General features: G+C 37.1%; 1 protein-coding gene across 5 annotated transcripts in view; it reads left to right on the top strand.

Annotated features, from left to right (window-relative positions):
- Positions 1-22,541, top strand: part of LOC127164965 (spectrin beta chain, non-erythrocytic 1) — a 73,440-nt gene that overhangs the window by 15,297 nt on the left and 35,602 nt on the right. For 3 of the 5 annotated variants that reach the window (XM_051109166.1, XM_051109169.1, XM_051109167.1), the window contains exon 2: positions 3,727-3,911. In XM_051109166.1, the coding sequence (XP_050965123.1) occupies positions 3,755-3,911 (157 nt within the window). In that variant the 5' untranslated portion in view covers positions 3,727-3,754. Of the gene's footprint in view, positions 1-3,726; positions 3,912-8,311; positions 9,035-22,541 lie in introns of those variants that run through there. The other 2 variants (XM_051109170.1, XM_051109168.1) reach the window with 1 other exon arrangement.

Genomic DNA, 22,541 nt, shown 5'->3' with positions numbered 1-22,541 from the left:
AATCCTGGATAACTGCTCTATGTCCAGTCTCTATTTTCAGCACTTCCTTAATCTACACACTAATGGGATTGGAAACAGCCCTCCTTCTCTCTTTGTTTGGGTTGAGATCCCTCCAAAATACGGGTTTATCTCTCGATGTGTGCCTCGTGCACACAAACTACGACTCGCACACATTCATTCTGCTAAATCTCAGAAATACACCTGTTTTTAGTGTTCTCAGACCAGATGATGATGATGCAACAAACACATATCTATCTATTCTATATTTCTATTCATCTTATACAATATCCAATTCTGTGTTTTTGTAGCTAGGCCAGCACAAATAGGAAGTCATTTGTCTCCAGTGATATTAACACAGCTATTGCTAAATGTAGCCACTGTAGACTGTATAAAAGATGGAAAACTAAGACCAAAACATCCTGGTATGGCCATTTGACTTGAGGCATTTCATTTTAGTCCATATTCCCTTCCAACTGTTCAAGCAAATACATGAAATCAGGTCCATAAATCACTGTAATACACTGTAAATCTCTGTCCCTTATAAGGTCATCAGTGAATCCGAATGTCACCATCAAGAGCACCTGGGGTTCCTTTGTTTGCATGTCCCTAAAAGACACTGTGTATCCTCTAGAGTCCAGTCCCCCACCCTTCCTGCTCTCTTTATGACTGATGGAGCTGTCGGTGAGGTGATGCTCAGGGTGAGGCGAGTGGATTAAAGCTGGACCCTGCTGAGAGAGATCGGACGCATAGACATGCTCGCTCACACTGATATGAGAGCTACACAAGCTGTTCCCTACCACATGAACGAAAACACATGCTCATATGCTTTCCCTTATGTAGGCCACCAAACTGTTCACCATATACCCATGCACACAGACCTCTATGGTTTTTGAGGTACATTGCCATGAGAGGATGCACAAACTGGCTCTGTATCAAAACCTATTGACTTGCGTTCCTGTTTGCTGACAAGGAACTGTTTTAGAATTGTTCTACAAAATGAACATTCAAATGTATCATACAAATAGCACATAGAAGTGTTAGCATGTTGCTAAACTACAAACAATAGGTTTCAATTGGTTTGGAGCCATGAATTTTTGTTGAAGTAACACTGATGCTTTGAATTTGCTAAACCAAGGGTATCATAGTGTTAAAATCTCTTTTAATGACACCACCATTACACCTTCTTTTTCAATCATGCATTTTGCACATACACACACACACACACGCACATACTCTGGGCCAGACAAAAATGATTGATCATAAATGTAATTGATCCCCTTTTTATCAACCTGTGTGTATTTGTTTATTTTCCGTGTCAAAAGGCTAAATGGTTTAGTAATATTCTGGCTGGACTGTTTTGTGTTTTATATGCATATGATCTTATAGTGCCCAGTGTCCTTGAGTGCAAGTATATGTTCAGTGTGAAACGGAGAAAAAAGAAAGAAGAACAGTGTGTGTGAGGGATGCACATTTTACCTGATCCCTGTTTCTCTCCTCTGGCCCTGGGGGTTTGTAATGCTGTGAAATATTTATGGGATAAACTTTGTCCTACAGGCAATTCTCTTTTTCCTTCCAGAATCTCTGGATTCTAAGAACTTCTCTTTCTGGTGGGATTAGCACCAGGGATTGCTCAGTCAAGGAAGGCACAAGAGATTTTATTTAATCTGTATTTTGGTTTAGGTTTGAATTAATCTTAGTTGATCTGCATGTGTTAACTATTTCTTCCTGTGCTGATAATTTTTTTTGACGAATTTCCCTTGATGGAAAAAAAAGTTTGTTGCCTTGTAATAATATTTTGTTCTGCCATAAATCTTGACCAGACCTTAAGGGATAAATTCACTTCCATAAAAAAAAAAATTCTTGATAGTTTACTCACCCTCATGTCATCCAAGATGTTCATGTGTTTCTTTACGTCACAAAGAAATTAAGGTTTTTAAGGAACGCACTCCAGGATTTTTCTCCATATAGTGGACTTCAGTGGAAGCCAACGGGTTGAAGGTCCAAATTGCAGTTTCAGTGCAACTTCAAAGGGCTCTCTACACAATCCCAGTTGAGGAATTTGTCCTGTCCTGTCTGGCAAAATGATCGGTCATTTTCTAAAACGGCAACAACAAAAAATTATATTCTTTTTAACTACAAATGCTCATCTTGCACTAGCTCTGCGAATTCATGCTTGTAATCACGTTGGAAAGGTCACACACGCTTAGTTCATCATCTGTGTACATGTGTACAATTTTCTCCTCATTTTCCCTACCAACTTCAGAATCGTCCAACATTATTGTTTTACCTATTTTTGTAAAGGTCGTTTGACTTTCTTTACATATTTGCTTTGTAAACACTGGGTCGGTTGTTCCGCCTATGTCACGGGTGACCTTTTGAACATCATTACATAATGCGTGAGGTCAGGCTGATGCAAGACGAGCAGTTCTGGTTAAAAACTATATACATTTATATTGTTTTAAGAAAATAGCTGATCGTTTGCTAGATAAGATCCTTATTCCTCAGCTGTGATTGTGTAGAGCTCTTTGAAGCTACGCCCGTTGGCCACCATAGAAGATCCTGGAATGTTTTCCACAAAAAAACAATTTCTTTGTGACTGAAGACATCTTGGATTACATGGGGAGTAAATTATCAAGAAATTTTTATTCTGGAGGTGAACTTATCTTTTAAAGGCAAAAGTCGAAGATGCAGGAATAGACTTAACCTTTTGCTATACATGCCAAAGATGGGTGAATTAAGGAATTTTACTGACTATAAATATGTAATGGATTTCTATTTTGCATTGCATTGCTATAATTAATTTAAATTAATTTAAAAAAAATATGTTCACAGCCTCGTATATCAAGTGAGCCAGTCTCTGTCTCTCTGTGAAATCTTACTGGTGACAAATATGCCAAGATACATAATGCTTTTTTGATCCTGATATTTTCATTCTGGTGGTTTAATGCTTGTAAAATATATCTCATGTATAGCTTTAAAACGTATTAAAAAATATTGATACTGATAAAATATTAATGGTGAATTTAGTTTAACTGTATGTCTCACCAAATTAGAATCAGATGCGTCACTTACATCAGTGAGGGCCAGAATGTCATTCATAGTTTATCATAAACCGATTTCAATTATAAATGATGTTAGTTTCTCATAAAGTTACTGACCAGCTGGCAAAAAAATAATTTATTCAGCAAAGCTTTTTGTTATTTCCATTTGGCACTTGGCACTTGTTAATTTTGGCCCATGTTCTGATGTTATTGTGGAAAATGTTCAGAATACTAAATGAGTGCAGATTGCAGGACAGCTAATGTGCCCTATCTGTGCTGTACCAGGTTAGACTAACCTCATCTGCTTACAGTCTGTTACTGAGATATATTTTCTACCTCTTGAACGCTTTTAAATGGTTAGTTCACCCAAAATGAAAATTAGGTCATTAATTTCTCACCCTCATGTCGTTCCAAACCTGTAAGATATAAATATCTTAATTTGTGTTTTGAAGATGAACAAGGCCTTACAGGTTTGGAATGACATGAGGGTGAGTAATTAATGACAGAATTTTTATTTTTGGGTGAGCTATCCCTTTAAATTTGCTTTTAGCAATATTTGAAGGTTTGGTTTATAAAGTATTTTCACATATATTTGATTACATTTTATATATTTTTTTAATCACTTTACCAGTATAAAGCTCAGCCTCAATCATCTCCTCACTTTTTTTTCTTCTCTGATTTCCAGGGCAGCTGTTGAGTTTCCAGCTGCGACCATGAGCACCATCTCACCTACTGATTTTGACAGCGTCGAGATCCAGCAGCAGTACAACGACATCAACAACCGCTGGGACATTGCAGCTGAAACAGAGTGGGATAATGAAAACAGTTCTGCACGTCTGTTCGAGCGTTCCCGCATTAAAGCTCTCGCAGGTCAGTTTTGTTACTTATTCCAATGTGTGCGAGTCAAGGCTTGGTTTTTGCACCAGTGTGCTTCCAGTGTGTGTGGTGGTTTGCGTGCTTGCTTTATCAGCTAGTTTTCAACAGGTTGCGTTGTATGATTGTGTCCAGTAGGGGGTGGCATAAGGCAACATCTCAAATTAAAAAAAATAAAAAATTGAACAACCTTCATACAAACAACCTTTAAATGCTTACAGTGATCTTGGTGAACTGTGTGCATGATAATATACGTATACATAATATTAATAAAGCAGTTTCAAGTATGGTTTTTGTATATGGAATATGGTTTTCAAAAGCATTCTATATATAGACGTCAGTGCGTAACACAGCAGTTGATGTGCACTGAGATACCATCTTTTGACAAGCAGTGACTTGATATCCACATTCTTCCAGTGCTGTTATTCACCTAGTGGCACTCTCTCACTGTCTCATCTCCAGGGCTTTTCTAATGTCATATTTATGACCTGCTGTATCTCTTTTCCTTGTTTCTTTTAAAGCCAGTCGTTGTCATGTTTTTTCACACGTTTGTCAGGCATGTTATGATGGCACATAATGAAACAATTTATACACACTTTTAAAGCAGCAGATGTGAAGTGGATAAATCAAGATTCACCAAATGCCTGCATGCAAACTTAACATTTTGAAAGATTTTAACATTTGGGGGAAAAAAAAAGTGTTATAGTATGTTTTTTAACATACTTTTTTTTTTGGTTTATTTACATGTAAATCATTTTAGTATTAAGTTAGATCAGATATTTTTAGTAATAGTAAATTGCTTTTAAAATGCACTATAAATCTGTGATATTTCTGTCTTTCTCCAGAGAAATAATTTTTATATTGTTATACAGCTGATATAAGCTAATATGTTTTTTTGTAGATGAATATTAAATGGATATTGAATGAAAGTAATTCAAGTTGACGTGTATGTGCGTTTATGACATTAATATGTAAAAGATGGCTTGTTTCAAAGCCAAACGCCCACACGGATGTGTGAGCTGGGAATGTAGTGGGACTGAGAAGGAGCTAACCTTGTCATCAGCTCTGTGTGTGTTTGGGACAAAATGGTCCCCAGGAGTTAGCTAAATCTGACAAAATCTCCCCTTTAGGGATATCCAGGCTGGGAAATCCTCAAAGGTAAAATATTTCATAAATGTAGTAATTAATGGCTGGAAAAAGACATGAGTTACTTGAGGCTTAATGGACTTGATAGCAGCACCTGCTGGTCTATATAATTGATTCACTTGAGAGGAGTTTAATTCTCTTTGTTGTTTTTATGCTTCAGACCCAGCATGTGAAAACCACCATATCAATCAAAATAGACTTTAGGCAAAACGTTCATTCCTGAAAATGCTGGTAGGGGAATGGAAACAGAATACTGAGCTAGAATGTTGTTTAAAGCTCTTGAAAGACAGAGGAGAGGAGGGTCTCAGAGGCCCAGTGCTCATGTCTCTCACACCCATACACTGTTAACTTGAGCTGTTCTCAGACATTTCTGTCCTCCTCTTTGTCTCTCTCACGCTCTGTCTTTTTTTCATTATATAAACACTCATATAATAAAAGAATTTTATTAAAGCTACATGCAAGATATACTGTACAAACAATAGCACAGTGACCTCTTTTTTTTTTTTTTTTTTTTTTTTTCATTTTGGGAGTGGTTCTGTGACAGTTCTTGAAAATGAAACCTTTCATTTCACTTTTTTTTGTCTCCCATTTTGATATACATTTACATTTGCTAGCAAGTGCTTTTTTTGCCAGTGCGCTCTGATTTTAGCCAACTAAAGGCAAGTAAAGAAAAAACTCAAAGATTCATATGTACAGTTGAGGTCAAAAGTTTACATACACATTGCAGAATCTGCAAAATATTAATTATTTTACCAAAATAAGAGGGATCATACAAAATGCATTTTATTTTTTATTTAGTTCTGACCTGAATAAGATATTTCACATAAAAGACATTTACATATGTGATGCGATCTAGGAAAACCCAACACATGGTGAAATTTTACCTTTTTAGGTTTTGATACCATATGAAAGCTGGTCAGGCCCTTTCCAAAACTGTTTTTATTATTTCCATAGCTTGAACGTAACCAAAGTTATGGCTATTTTAATTTGGCTGATAGCGATGATTTTCAGGAATGGAATTTTGAGAAAAACGGGTTTAAAGTAAGACGACTTTCACTTTCACTTTACGGGTTTACCAAGAACTGTCGGTCAAGTCGGGAGCGCTATAATAGTCCACTGTAATGTCTTTTAGGGCACTGACATCACCAAGATTGAGTAGATTGAGCAGATTGGTTAAGTGAGCAGCTGCAGTACTTGCAGTACAACTGCGTTGTTGCGCTCCGCCATCTCACGATATTAAAAAATAAATTAAAAAAAACTTTGCATGCCTCCGTAGTTTACACAGGACTGGCGGAGAATGTGAATTGATACACCTTTATTAAATATGTTACGTGATTTATTTTGATAGGTAAAATGTTTTTGTGATGTTAAGGGAAAGCACCTCAGCAGCACATTCTTAGCATAAGAGAAAGACAGTGTCATTTCTGCTTGCTGCAATAAATCGCTTTTTTCACTAAACAAGTGAATTTCGCAGAGGTATTTACAGAGATAATAGAAAAGATGTTATAGAATAATTAATGAAAACTTAATTTTGACCAAAAAATGACATTTGACCTATTTTCCGAATATCCTGGAAACGACCCAGCGCAACATGCAACGGGTTTTCCCAGATCGCTTCAAATATAGTCCACAAGATTTAGTTATAAAAAATACCCCATTCAAAAGCTTACATATACTTGATTCTTAATGCTGTGTTGTTACCTGAATGATCCACAGCTGTGTTTTTTGTTTGTTTTTTTTAGTGATAGTTGTTCCTGAATCCTTTATCCTGTCAGAAAAATCCAGAAAGGTCCCACAAATTCTTTGGTTTTTCAGCATTTTTGTGTGTTTAAACCCTTTCCAACAATGACTGTATGATTTTGAGTGTTTGAACCTTTTGTAATGGTTGCGTATGAGTCCCTTAATTAGATCTCAAAATCATACAGTCATTGTTGGAAAGGGTTCAAATACACAAAGATGCTGAAAAACCAAAGAATTTGTGGGACCTGAAGGATTTTTCTGAAGAACGGCTGGCAGTTTAACAGTTCAGGACAAACAAGGGACTCATGAACAACTATCACTAAACAAAAAAACACAGCTGTGGATCATTCAAGTAACAACACAGTATTGAGAATCAAGCGTATGTAAACTTGAACGTGGTCATTTTTTTAAATTTAACTTATTTTCTCTTGTGGACTATATGTAAATGTCTTTTATGTGAAATATCTTACTCAGGTCAGTACTAAATAAAAAATAACATGCTTTTTTTTTTTTATGATCCGTCTTATTTTGGTAAAATAATTCACATTTTGCAGATTTGGTAAGGTGTATTTAAACTTTTGACCTCAGCTGTATGTTATTGTAAGAATGTTGTAACCCAGTTTATTTATCCCCTGTACTATCTCTTCATCCTCCTGATCTTCCCATTTTGTGTGAGTTTACCATGATAAAATGCGTTCTTCCAGTGACATGCTGGCTGACTGTTTGCCTAATGCTTCTGGCCATGCTTTGACCTGTGACCTCTGTTCTTTGATGGTCGCTGCTGGTGACACTTGCTAATCAGCACAACCTGCCACTGGACTGGTCTTCATTACACCCACTTCCTCTCGTAAAATCTGCACACAGAAGAAATGCATGTGTGAAAATGTGTGTGTTCTGCAGTTCTATTTGTGAGAGCTCGAAATGCCCTAATCAAGGTTTTTCTTATTAATGTGTCTGCACTTACATAACAGATTCTGTTTTCTGATTCATTTGGAGGCATTACAAGATGAGTTTACTGTCACTGCCGACGTTGGCGGTTCACGGGTATGAGGTGGAGCACACATACACACTTGCACAGGAAGAAAGACAGCGCTTGCTTGTTGAGTCTTTCTCAAGGACTTCCTTCCTGTCTTAACGTCTTATTTTTATCTGTGCACGTGCTCGAAGCAAGAGAGGGACTTTCTGACATGATGAATTAAATGTAAAACTCCCGCAACAGCTGAACACCCACAAAAATCACTAAAATGTATTACCCCACATAAAAATCCAAGCAGTGCTCATGATTCCTTCTGACTATCTGATCGCCTGCAGGGGCTGGTTCCACACGCCCATCTCTCCTGTGAAACCATCTATCTCTTGAACTCTACCCCACCCCCTGTCCACCTTCAGAAATGGTTCAGCCCACACCTCCTCACCCTCCCTCTGTCCGTCATTCTCTCTCGCTCGCTCAGCCTGGGATCTGCTCCTCCCACACACACCTTATGCAAATGCCAAAGCTCAGAAACCGAGAGAGAGAGAGAGAGTAGGAGGCTTTGTTTACTTAGGAAGCTGAGTGCAGCTAGTTCTGCAGGCTTACTCAAACAAGGTGTGCGTGTGTGCGTGTGCGCACACAGACACACTCAGTCTGATCTGAGTGGACGAGAGAGAGCAAGAAGAGTTTTGCACTGAGAGAAGAGTGCTTTTGAACAAGAGAAGAACGGTGAAAGAAGAACATTTTGTTTTTACTGTACCTTCTTCTCACTTCAACTGCACGTGGGTTCCTTTTTTGCCAGAAAAAAGGAAAGAAAGAGAGAGAGAGTCAATTAAAGGAAGAAGGCTTTTCTCAAACGGATAAAGCAGAATGGCGCGGCTCAGCGTGCGCTGATGAAACGCTCGAATGCATGCGCTCACCTGGAGAGTTTGTGTTTCTGAACCAAACTTTTTTTGGATCTTTGAGGAAAGTTAAACATTTGGCTGTTTTTTTTCCTTGGTTTTAATTTTTCAAGCTTACATTTTATGTGCCATGCTCATGACTCTTGGCTTTACTCTTGTGGAGTGATCGATTTGTTTTGGATGAAAGTTGAGAGTCAGGGTTGGAGGGACGGTTCACAGTGAAAGCAATTGAGCGTTACAGCGAAAGAGAAGAGACATGGATTTTGATCCGAGCGAACCTGAGCGGTGTCTCTCGCCAGCTGCCTTTGTAAACCAGGTGCAATATTCCAACATCCTGGAGGGCCGTTTCAAACAGCTGCAAGGTAAGACTGTTTGTTCTCGGCAACCTCATATTTTGTCTCTCTCTTTTCTCTCTCTCTTTTTTTTTTTCTCTTTTTTAGATGTATCTGTAGGAGTAGCTCAGCTTCTCAACTAACCTCTTTTGTCTTTTGAGTCATTTTATAAATCTTCTGAGACAGTCAACAGCTTTAAATGTCACATTCAAAAAGTTCGTGACCTCATCCAGATCTTACGGTTACTGACGTTTCCCCTCACAAACTGAAACCCATCATCATGGGTGTCACTTATTTTTGAAAAAGTTAGATGGTGCACAGATGTGAAAGTGAATGTAGGGTAAGCTCATGAATATCAGTATCTTCACATTTATCTTTAACTGTTTTGATAAATCACCTCATTATGCACTGATCTTTAGATTAGGACTGTTTCACTGTATTTGCTCATTTTCACGTTAAAACATGAGAAATGTACTGAAATCACTTCAACAGCACATTGAATTGATATGAGACCAAGTTTCTAAGGTCTAGCTGACCAGCTCAAGTTCTCAAATAAATGCATGGCATTTAAAGTAACAATACTTAAACACTGGAAACTGTGACATAATGTAGTGGAGATAGAATTTCCAACCTTAAATCTGTCCTTTGATGAATTTAGCTGCAGAAATGATCAACTTTCCTGTTCTCTCTCTCTCTCTCTCTCTCTCTCTCTCTGCACCAAAGAAAATAGGCCTACAATGATTTATTTTTGTGCCTGTGCATGAGAGAGAGAGACACAGAGACCTGTGCTGGTCTCCTAGAGAGTGGCCTTATTTCAGGTACCGCAGGGCTTTTGCCCCAGATCCAAATTACACTGTTAAAATGGGAGCGAGAGAAGAGGACGAGAGGGAAGTTCAGTACGGAAAGGTGTAGGAGAGGGAGGATAAGAGGGGAGAGGATAATAGGTGGGAAAGGAGTGGAGAGGAACAGACGGGAAGGGAAGAGGATAAGAAGGGAGTGTAGAGGATAATAGGACTGGAAATGAGAGGATAGAAACTGCTCTTGTGTGTATTGATATAGAGTTGGAGTCTTGAAGAATGGTCATGATGTTTGTTTTTTTGTAGTTGGGTTGTTCATTCAATATGTTTTTTTTTCTTTTTGTAACCACACTTTTTAGACAGGCGCCACTTAGCACGTGTGAACTCTGCTAATCCCCCCCACACGATGTGAGATCTGATCTGCCGTGTTTGTGCGCGCGTTTGAGGTCATGGGGAGTGTTTCTCAGTTAACAGGGAGATAATGACTCAAGCATTGTACTTTTCAGGCCTATTATCTTTTGAATGACATCTGCTAAACAGGCCTTGAATATGAACACACACCTCAAGACTCCCAGCAAGTAATTGTCTAAAATTAATCCTGGAAGCACAATCTCTAGTCGGCTAGTCACGTTTTGAAACTATTAAAAATGTTTAGATTGAGACTTTGACATGTTTGGTCCATCTTGTTCTTTCAAAGAAGCTCTAGATTAGTGGTTCTCATTTTTTTGACTCCAAAGTTTGCCAGTGTTCACAACAGTATTACCATATGAGTTAATCAAGGATAAGGATTTTGAATTTGTACCCAATAAAATATTTCAGAAGCTATTCATTTAATGTTTTGAATGCCTATGGAGTTATGAGTTTATGAATACACAAGATTTTTCTAGATCCCTAAATCAAAGCTTTAAAATTAGGCTACGTTATACACTACCTGTCAAAAGTTTTTGAACAGTAAGATTTGTAATGTTTTTAAAGACTCTTCTGCTCACTAAGCCTGCATTTATTTGATCCAAAGTACAGCAAAAACAGTAAAATTCGGAAATATTTTTACTAGGTAAAATAACCATTTTAAATTTGAATATATTTTAAAACGTAATTTATTCCTGTGATTTCAAAGCTGAATTTTTAGCATCATTACTCCAGTCACATGATCCTTCAGAAATCATTCTAATATTCTGATTTGTTGCTCAAAAAACATGTAGTATTATTATTATTATTATTATTATTATTATTATTATTATTATTATTATTATATTGAAAGTAGCGGAGTAGAGGATTCTTTGATGAATAGAAAGTTCAAAAGAACAGCATTTATCTGAAATAGAAAAGCATAAATAAAAGTATTCTTGCTAAATGAACATATTAATTTCTATTGTTTCTTTCCCAAAAATTATTATACTGACTTCAAGCTTTTGAATGGTATAGGATAAAATGTTACAAAAACTTTTTATTGCAGATAAATGCGGATCTTTGGATCTTTCTATTCATCAAAGGATACTGGAAAAAAAAAATCAACTGTTTTAAATATAGATAATAATACAGTAAATGAACAGCAAATCAGCATATTAAAATGATTTCTGAAGGATCATGTGACACTGAAGACTGGAGTAATGATGTTACATTTTAAAATATATTCAAATAGAACGTAGTTATTTTAAATAGTAATAATATTTCACAATATTACTGATTTGCTGTATTTTGGATCAAAAAATGCAGGCTTGGTGAGAATTCTGTAAAAAACATTAATTCTTACGGTTTAAAAACTTTTGACTGGTAAAATGATGTTCAAGAGGGAATTTTAAATACAGTTAAAGTGGATCAAAACCTTTCAAAGTTGTCCTAAAACCAAAACAATACACGTTTTTGTCTTAGGACAACTTTGAACTTTTTTTGATCCACTTCAGATGTTGACTACTGTAACTTAAATAATCTTGAGGCCCCCTTGTTAGTTTGCCAAGGCCCCGAGTGGGTCTAAAACCGCTGGTTTAGACAGATGAATGGATGTCAAACATCAGTGTTCTGTGCATAACACATAATAGTAAAGAAGACATGGAGATTTGAAAGCAAGAGAGAGAACAGCATGTCACGTATGTGTTAATGATTACTGTAATTGCGTCACTGCACTCGTCCGAAATCTGGCGGATACCAGCTTTTTGACACACGTTCTCAGACACACACAGATTCAGTGTCTCATGTATCTTTTCTGCTCGAGCAGCTTGTGATCCTCCCCTCTTCTCATGTCCTCACACACTGGTAATTCCGGTCAGGTTACCCTTAGGCTGACTTTTTTAAAGCATTTTACAGAAGTACAGGTGCGTCGTATCAGGGGGCCTGCTCAGACACTGTCTTCATGCTTAGTCAGGCTGGTTGTTCTAAATGTATATGTGTGATGCAATACCAGTTTGTCTGTTGTGGTTGTAATTATCCTAATTTAAATAAATCCCTGCAGCAAGGTAATATTGCATGCGAGCATGTGGGTGTTTGTTCATGCTGCAGTGAAGAGGATTGGATAAGAGTCTTTTTTTTTTTTTTTTTTTGCAAGGTTGTGTCACCACTTCTAAAGAACTTAATGTGTCACTGTCATTCCAGGACAGTTTGGATAAATCAGTTTTCGTTCTCCCTTACACACTTTTTTTTTTTTATTCCCCCACTCTTTGTAAACCCAGTATGTAATTTGAAATGTCACTGAATGTTTACATGCAAAATGTAATGCTAATAAATCAGTTTATAAAAGCCAGACGATACAAGAAAGCCCTATTTATAAGATTTTGAAACATCAGTCTTCAAATGTCAAAATGCAAACAGATGTGTGCACAAACTGTGCATGCCAGAATGCTAGTGAAAGTTTTGACATGCAAAATAAGCATATGTGCATATGCTGTAAATTTAATAGTGGATTGTGCATATAGGTCATTTAGTTGTTTATGTAAATGCAAAAACTAAAGTTTATGTTCACTGCATTTTATACATTTATAAGTATTTAATGGCAATATTAAATTAATCACAATATAAGGCCCTGACTAATTGCACCATTGCAGTGCACATTTTCTTTCTCCTACATATTTTTAGTTTTAGCATAATTATGTAAAAACAGCACATGAAAAAACATTCATTGATTCCCTGCAGCCTTTTCGGTGAAAGAGTGTGAGTGTGAAAGTTGCAGGAAACTTTTTTTTTCTTCTAAGTAATAACAGTGAATATTTTTCAAAGTCTGCTTAATTGGCTTTGGGTGTGTGATACCCATCGAAGCTTCAACCAGCAGAAGCAGGCGGAAATGGTGACCCAGAGCAGGAGTGGAGTGACCTAGGAGTGTAAGCTGACAGGAGCTGGAGAATATCAGCGTGGATAAAAATTTCATTCTGAAATCTCAGTGAAATTCTGCTGATAAGCAGTGTGCATTTGTGAGTGTGCTTAGGTTTAAAAGGTTTTCTACCCCAGTGTCAGTCACCCTGAAGAGGAAAACATGTACTCCTCCCCCTACCTCTCCCTCTTAGTCATTACACAGAGATACACAAAAATTCTTCATGCACAGACACAAACATAGATTTACTAGAATCCCAGGCAGAGAATTTAAAGGGGTGGTTCACCCAAAAATTAAAATGACTTTTAATTACTCACCCTCAAGTGTATATGAATTTCTTCTTTCAGATGAATGCAATCGGAGTTATATTAAAAACGTCCAGAAATAGCAGTGAATGGCTGTTGCAATTCAGCAGTCCAATGGGTCAGGAATAATTGACGACAGGCTGTTGGATTATTTGAAAATAATGCACACCCAAGGTGGTGATGCGGCCATGATGACGGCCATGAGTTACACCGTTACACCTCGGGTGTGCATTATTATCCTGACCAGACTCAATTTTTCCACTTATACTGTGGTTACCACACCTCAAATATTGTATTTCACAACATTTGTCAGGTTTTTGTCTCGAAAATGCTCTTTTTTGTAGGATTAATATTTTACGCATTTCATCCCACACCTCCCTTGCTAATTCCAAAAATGTCATTTTAGACCGGGCAGTGGAGGGTTGAGCCGTTGACAGCAGATTAATGCAGTTAATTGCGAAGTAATTAGACAGACAGAAAAAAAAGAGAGAGAGATTAAGCGTGTGTGAATTACCTGTGCGCCTTTCAGCTACTAATAGCGAAACTGCAAGTTCATCATCTTCAACAACGCTGTTATTAGTAAGAAATGACATGTAGCTTTTAAAATGCTAAAGTATTTTGCAGATAAAATCGTCAGAGCAGAATATGTTTGTCGGGAGAAATAAAGTAGGAAACCTAGTTTTGTTTCAAAAACGTGGAGATAATGTGCCATTTATATCCTATTGTTAGCTATATTTATTTACTTGGTCAGTGTCCTTGTGGGTTTTGGTGCCTTTGCTGTTGTAGGCTTTAAGGACCTTTGAAAGAACTCAAGTCATTTGGCAAAGTGATATGAACGTAATGCAGTCAAAACCTGCCTAGTCTTGCATAGCCAGACCTTCATACTGACAGCAGAAGGTCTGGGAACCTTGGCCGCTTTGAATGGCCAAGGCCCGCCCAAGAAGCCATATGACTGACAGGTAAAGCAACCAGTCACGTTCTGTTTTGTGGCGCGTTTATGGGCATGGAGATGTTCCCACAATAACAGACCAGTGAGTAAAACTCACTGTATTTGAAAGATTTTGTGCCACGAACTTTAAATATTTCACATACTTTTGACAATCCAGTGTTTAGTTGATCATGATAAGCACTCATCACTTTCTACTTTTGTGAGGGGGTTTGACATCACAGCATCTTTGTTCCCAGGTCAGAATGTTAAAGGACGTGACACGCTTCTCCCGGAAGTCCTTTATAGTTCAACCAATCCAATGACGACTTTGAAACTCCTGGAGTATTTCCACTTTTGTATGCCATATGTACCAGACGTTCAGTCAGTGGTCTGTAGGTGTTACATCTGAGGCTGAGACTGAGACCTTCCTGGAACTACTTTAGCCGTGCGTTTCCCTGAAAATAATTGCACCTTAGAATGTTCATCAGCCAATTAAATTCAAACATTTAAAAGTGCCATAGTATTAAAGTCCATTAAAAAAATGCATCCGTCCATCAAAAAAAGTGCTCCGCACGGCTCTGGGGGGTTAATAAAAGCCTCCCCAAGCAAATCAGTGCATCAGTTTAAGAAAAATATCCATATTTAAAACTTTATAAACCATAATCTCTAGTTTCCGCTAATTGTCGCGTGTGTGTTCACAAGAGAGTGGCATTCTAGCAGATGAAGTAGACGTAGCGTAAGCTGCGGTGAGAATATGCTAGTCTCATGAGAACCAAGTTTGCTTACAAATAAAAGGAAAAACAGTCTCCTCTTGGCTGTCTTCAAAATCCTTAGACATTTGCTCTCTCCACTGCGCTTCCATGTTTGTCACCACGTTAGGCTACATCCTGTGTCATCTACTGGAATGCCATTCTCTCGTGTACTTGTGTGTAATGTAGCAGCCCTGTTAAGTATGTATAACAGCCATGAGATAAGAATGGAGGGAGTACAAAGTCAGAAACTGTACAATGGGGTTTCTGTGCAGTTTTATGCTTCATTGACTTTCACTGTATGAACAAAAATAGTTGAAACATTCTTAAATATAATCTGTTCTGCAGAAGAATAGAATAGATTCTAATAGAAAGAAAGTCATACAAGTTTAGAACCACTTGAGGTTAAGTAAACGATGACAGAGTGTTCGTTTTTGGGTGAAGTGTCTCTTGAATGCAGTCCGCAGACTCTCACAATCTTGCTGTTATCACTGTTGATGTTACTGTCATCTTCTTTTACTTTCTGTACTTATTTACTGTTCTGCTCTTGGGATAGTCACAGTGAGTTGTTCCAGGAAAACATCCTCCCTTTTCACTCTTCCGCTATCCAGATGTTCTTACTCTGGTGTGTGTGCATGTGCAGTGTATATGAATAATTGTATGTGAATATATAGACTTCATAATGTATATAGTTTACCTACTAAATAATCTCTTTAGCCAAATGCATTGCACAGTACTTGATCATAAGGACAATGAAGGCTTGTTTTATTGTTTAAAGAAATTTTAACAACTTTAAGCACACATTCACAAAGCCTAATAAAAACGAGCTATTTACTTGTTTTTTATATTAGGCAATTTAATATGGAGGAAGTGTGTGTGTAATGTGGTTTGTCAAGACACTTGATCTTAAATATGTGAAAAATGTATTAATGTTTACCTACAATAAGAAGAAAACTGTCTAACAATATGATGCAAAAAAAATGTAACGTTTTTTGTTAGGAAAAATAGGCTACATCTACAAGTTGCAAAGTTAACAGTCTGAATTTTTTTATAGATAATTGTTCAGTTTGATCTTATCTTCCTCGCAAACCCATGAGAATCTGTGCTGACTTTTTAAGGAATGCAGTGCAGGTTGTGTAGATCTGTATAGTAGCACACGCTCTGATGTAATAAAGTTTGGCTCAGACCGGTACCTCTGCATTTGAGTAAAGTAAGTGTTCACGCCTGCAGCACAAGCCAGTAGCTCTACAACTGTTGTCAAAAATGCTACTGAGATGTTTTGGGCTAGTTCATGCATGTTCTGTTTCACACAAGTCACCTCAAATCTTATACCTCTCAGCTCTGATACTCTAAAACAGAGTAACAAACACCGTAGTATAACAGAAGTGTGGTCGGTCATGTATCTTGACTTCCTTTTTCTGAAGTTTATGTTAAACTGTCATTTTTACGTCTCTGTTGACATGCAGAGTGTGTCTTAATCATCTTTTAGTGTTGTGTTTTTGGAGGGAAAAAATCCCTTTTGTTTCAGAGGCATCATAGCAGCATTGGCTATAGTCATTATGTTATATAGATGGTCGGTTGGGTATTTTTTGTTGACCAAATTCAGGTACATTGAGGTTTTCTGGTTTTCTGCTGGAAGATATGATATTCATGTTCTGTAGTGAGTCAAAGTTGCTTTCATAATTGCTTAAATGTAGCATATGTATACTGAAATATTTCATCTTCAGTCTCTTCAGTAAACTGACACTTAGGATTTGTATTGAGCTCAACTTTATGGTTTATTTGCAGTATCAAAAACCGTTTGAAAATAGCACAAACACACCATCGTTTCACACCTGCTGGAGTTTTAACAGAACTGAGACTGAATGTAGAGATATAAGGGAGTCATGCCCCAAATGCATCTTGTCCAAACAACTAATCTATACAAACTCAACACGTAGTTTATAATTCACTTGTCATAATTTACTCAGCCTTGTGCTGCTCCAATCCTTAAGTGTCATTATTTACTCACCCTCATTTTGTTCCAAACCTAAAAGAGTGTCACCATTTACTCACCCTCATGTTGTTCCAAACCTTTAAGAATTCCTTCTGTGAAACATATAAAGAAGATCTAAAGATAAGAATGCTGATAACTAAATGGTTTCGGCACCATTGACTTCCATTGTAAGAGCCAAAAAAGACATTTCTTAGATGTATTCTTTTCTGTTTCATAGAAGTAAGACTGTTATACAGTTTTCAAACAACATGGTGGTGAGTAAATGATGACAGAATTAAAATTTTCGGTTGAATTATTCTATTAAACCCTGTTTAGACAGAACTGGTTTTCCCTGAGAAGGTCAGGTACTGTTGTTTCATAGACACCTTGTGATTTTAATCCAGTCACAATTGAGTATGTGTTTTTTTTTATGCATGACACAAATGATGTGGTTTTCAGATAGTTTTGGTGTCATTTGAGAAATCAAACACAGGTTGAATAGGATTCTATAATGTGTGTCCTAAATATTTTTTTTTTCATTTTTCATTTTGACCACTGCTGATTTTGAATATTCGTAGTAAAGTATTCAGCAGCAGTCAAAATACAATCGCTGAATACTGTACATTTCACCAATGGTTTTTATTTTTTAATGAATCCCATTGGTAAGATGGTGAGTGGTGAAAATAAAAGTCATTAAGTGTCTTGCTAAGTGTCTTTCAGTTTGTCAAAAGGAAATCAAACTGAGAGAGGCTTCCATGATGTCTGTTTATCATTAACTTATATGCCAGGAGCCAATGGTAGTATGAAGGATATGTATTGATGTAGTCAAATTTGGGTAAAAATGCCATTTTTGGCCATTTTTTTTCTGTTTTCACTGTTCTGTTCCATCCTCCAGTGTCACTTACGATCTCCAGATGTCAGAAATACCTTTGAACCCATCATTTTCACCCCTCTGTGTAGTGTGCGTATGTAAGAATGGGGTTATGCAAGATTTCTTTTTCCTCTCTGTAGGCTCACATACAAGCTAAGTGTTGACAGTTAGAAAGCATCTTATTAACATTGCTGCATAAAAGCATTGCAGCAAGGCTGATGTCAGGGGGGAACTATGAAGATGGCAGGTTTCTATTTAAGATGCCTTCACATGAGGAAAATTCCTCTTAGTTATAGACATTAGAGGTGTGTGTCTTCATTCTTTTACTGTCATTCAGTGTGTGTGTGTGTGTGTGTGTAATAAGTACTTGGTTCTTTTCGCTGTAACAGGTGTGTTCTTTAATCTAGGAAATTGGACAAAACAAACATTTTGTGCTAGTTTTAAAAGAAACAGCTTTAATTTTTTATACATTGAATGTTGTAATTAAGTTTTTTAAAAAAGTGTCATAATAAATGGTCTTTTGTCAATGTTTTATGAGTTAATTTAAAATAAATGTTTTTAATTTCAACTGACCTGCACACATATGAACATGTGAAGAACCATAAGAGGCCGAAACTTGTTTCAAGGAAGTAGGCACTGCAGGAGGATGTTTGCCACATCACTGCACATGCCCATCAGCTGATTACAGGACACACCTCTGTGATTTAAAGTTAAATGAATAGTTCACCTGAAGATGACTGTTGTGTCATCGTTTACCTAACGTATGTTGTTCCAAACCTGTGTGTCTTTTTTTCTTCTGTGTAACACAGATGATGATGAATGTTTGAGTTTCTCTTCTATACAGTGACAGCTTACTATTTCCATAAGGACATTATGCTTCAGTAATGACAAACAAAGCACCATGGTCTGTGCGACTTGTGTGCTGTATTTCAAGTCTTCTGAAGTCATATGATAGCTTTGAGAAACAGGCTGACTTTGTGTCTAAGTGTTAAGGATTTAAAATGTTGCAAGGCCGAGAAAAAGTAAAATTTCCTTTCAAAACTGGTTTGTGTCACACTTTAAAATACACAAGTAGACATCATTCATTGTAATTAGTCTCCAAAACGAACTCATGCTCAATGTTTCTGTAGCTGGTTTATAGTTCAGGAATGGGCTGTCAGACTGTCACAGGACTCAGTTACCCACATTCCTTCAGTGACGAAGGGTGGGGCGGGCCATTTCCGCTCTATAGGCTATTAGGTCGCTACTGTAGGAATTAGTGATCAGAGATGAAAATGTGGGCAGAAACGCAAGCAGAAAAAAATAGGCCCGGAAGATGTAGGGCTTAACAATAATGACAGGAGAGAGAGATGAAAGGGTAGAATATACGGCATCCCACAACACGCCCAAACAGCAGCTAGACAGCAGCAATTACACCACTACTACCAGATGTGTGTGTGTTTTGTGAATTTAAACGTCTGTTACAGTTCAGTGTGTTGTTCTCTGTATTCTTCTAATTCTTGTTCTCTGTTGTTTATTATGATTTCAATGTATCATGTTTTTGTTTGTTTGTTTGTTTGTTTGTTTTTCCTTGCTCCAGAGAGAGTCTCTCTGGTTTAGGGTCAGATTCTGGTCATTTTAATTCATCTCTCTATTACTCTTTGGTGCCTAATACTAGACATCGCCTGATGTTGTCTATATATATATTTTTTTTTAAATAAATAAATAAAAAAAAAACAATTAGAAATCTTACTGTTCAAAAATTTTGACTGATAGTGTATTTCAAATAAATCCTAATAAAATAAATGTGTCATGGCAGTGGAAAATTCAGATTTGCCATCAGAGGAATAATTAACATTTTAAAAATAAATTAAAATAGAGGAATAGGAAAAAGTGATTTTATTCTAATAAATATTTTCTGTATTACTGTTTTTATTAAAATAATTGCTGCCTTGGTGAGCTTATGTGATGACTTCTTTACAAAAAAAAAAGCAATCTTACTGACCCCAAACTTTTGTGAAACAGTTGTGAAAGTAAAAAATGCAATAAAAATTCTATATTATATTATATTATGTTATATTATATTATATTATATTATATTATATTATATAGATCGTCTTCATGGACTGTTGTACCTATTCATTTCTGTTGAATATCACCTGGGATTTATTTATTTATTTTTTTATTTTTTTTTGAGGCCAAGTAAGTTCAGCCTAAAGTTGGAAAATCAGGTGTAAAACAAACAAACATAAGGCATCTGCTACAAGCCATCCGTATGACAGGTGTGGACCATAGGAGAGCATCGTTAAACATTCTAAGTTGACATTTAACTTTGACTTTGTGTCGATGCTGGATGTAAAATGTTGCAGTGAAATGCTGGTTGCATCCAGCACACATACAAAGTGAGATGACATCTCAGAATGAAAACATGCTTTAAAGGGTTTATCTTTAGGACATCAGAGCTAATGCATTCCAGTTATTGTTTGCACAGTGATCTCTGAAATTGTTTTCTCAAAACATGTCTGTATTACCCAGAAGAAGGGGGTGTAAAGATGTGCATATGTGTATGTTTGTAGATAAATATGTTGTGTACACAGTTTAATACCTCTGTCAGTGTGCTGTCAACATGGCACTAGCCAATACAGGAAAAAAAGTCTAGACTTGCATCAGCTTTCAGACATACCTGAGCTGCTTATAGTAGCGTGGTGCAGAACAGTGTCTGCTAACCTGATATTACTAAACACAGACGTGCTCAAAACAAATGTCAGTTACCACAAGATTTGGATCACAAGTGAAGCAGCAACAAAATATCAGGACATTTCAGTGTGATTATGAAAATGGTAGAATGCAAGAGGACGATTAGAGCAGTTAACTTGTATAGTTTTCACATTTGACACTTTAACTCACCATCAAAGTTTTCTGTTAAGTTTTGAGCTCCATGTCAACAGGCGTGTGGCTGTGCTGTCTCTCTCTAATGCCCTGTCTCACGCTCTGTTTCTTCTGAACATCACCTCGGGATAGTGGCTCTGTCACAACACGACCAGCCTACTCTGGAATTTACACATACTCAAAATTATAGATTCACATGACTACATGGAGTTTAGTACATTCTCTCAGGTGTCCCCCAGGACATAAAATGTCCCACACAGAATGTCCTAAAGACCTTAACTGTTAGGTTTCTGTGCAAATTCCTGGTATTTCAGTTTGTGCTTTAGGCCAGGGAGAGTTGATGCATGTATTTATGTCTGTTGTAGTGGGAGTACCTGTCATATTGTGTCTTACACATTCACATAAATGATTTTTCTGGCTTTAGTGTTTTCCAGTGGAAACGTATGAGTCTTCCAGCAGAAGTGATATTTTACCCAAGCCGTGAGTTGACGGTCTGATTTGAATGTGATGAGATAAAATAATAGTAACGTACAACACTGGGCTGCATGCAAAAACAAGCATACGGTGTGACCAGTGTAGTGCAATTCACTTAAAAATGGTTGATCCTTTTAGTGTTTTGATTCATTTGATGTCAGTTTGGTCTGTTTTTGTCGTTAATGTGAATGCTGTTTTCCAAACTGTGCCTGAGTATGCATTGGAAAAGATCTGATATGATTTGTAGTTCATATGAACATAACAAATCTAAACTGTGGAAGTGGAATGCTGCTGCTGACAAATTTAATGGAACTGTTTGTGTGTGCTTTCACTCAAGCCTGACTGACACATTGTAGGCATAGAGAATGTCCATCTTATTTCTGCTCGCCTTCAGCAGAAATTGACTTCTGTGATTTTTAGAGCTTTTACAGTACATTCGCGGCAGAGAGATGATAGTGTCATTCTGTATTGACGCTTCGGAAACAAAACCAAAGTATAAAAGTGAAGGGGAGCGTGTGTGTGTGTGTGTGTGTGTATATGTATTATGTAGATGTCTCATTCGATTGTGTTAGTTCAGCAAAATCATCTGCTGACCTCTATGGCAAATATAGATCTTTCATTAAGGTTGTGCTGATCGACAGTGTTGTTTATCGACAATAGTCAGAGGGTATCGCCTGTTGCAAGACTATTATTATTATTATTATTATTTGTCAAAAAAAGACTAGGTGCTAATCTTTAGCGACGCAGCATGGAGAGCCACTTCTGGGACGCTTCAGAAACGTGCTGGCATTTTTCCTGAACACGGAAGTCATGCCTGGCTCTTAACCAGAAGGATGTTTTGCATTTCCAGTCTCCAGTGTTTCTAGTCAAATTTGCGTATATTCCGAGCTGATAATCTAATGTTAAACGTATTAAAAAGTTTTTAAAAAGCACGTGGCTCAATAGCGCCATTTGTCAGTGCCTCACTCCTCGATGTTTAATGAGTGTGTAGATGACATGAAGCTGCTATTTGGGTGCTATTTGAATGGGTTCCTATGGAGACCAGAACAGAAGAAGATCCAATCAGAAGTTATTTCAGTTCTTTTTGCGCACAAAAAGTATTCTGGTAGATTCATAAAATTATGGTTGAATCACTGATGTCATAGGGACTATTTTAACAATACCACTACTACCTTTCTGGGCCTTGAATGTGGTAGTTGTGTTGCTGTCTACGCAGGGTCAGAAAGATTTTATCCAAAATTTGTGTTCTAAAGATGAACAAAGACCTTA

This window comes from Labeo rohita, chromosome 5, assembly GCF_022985175.1.
Source record: "Labeo rohita strain BAU-BD-2019 chromosome 5, IGBB_LRoh.1.0, whole genome shotgun sequence".
NCBI classification, from domain to species: Eukaryota; Metazoa; Chordata; class Actinopteri; order Cypriniformes; family Cyprinidae; genus Labeo; species Labeo rohita.
Note: the sequence above shows the minus strand (reverse complement) of the source record. Positions and strands in the feature narration are given on the sequence as shown.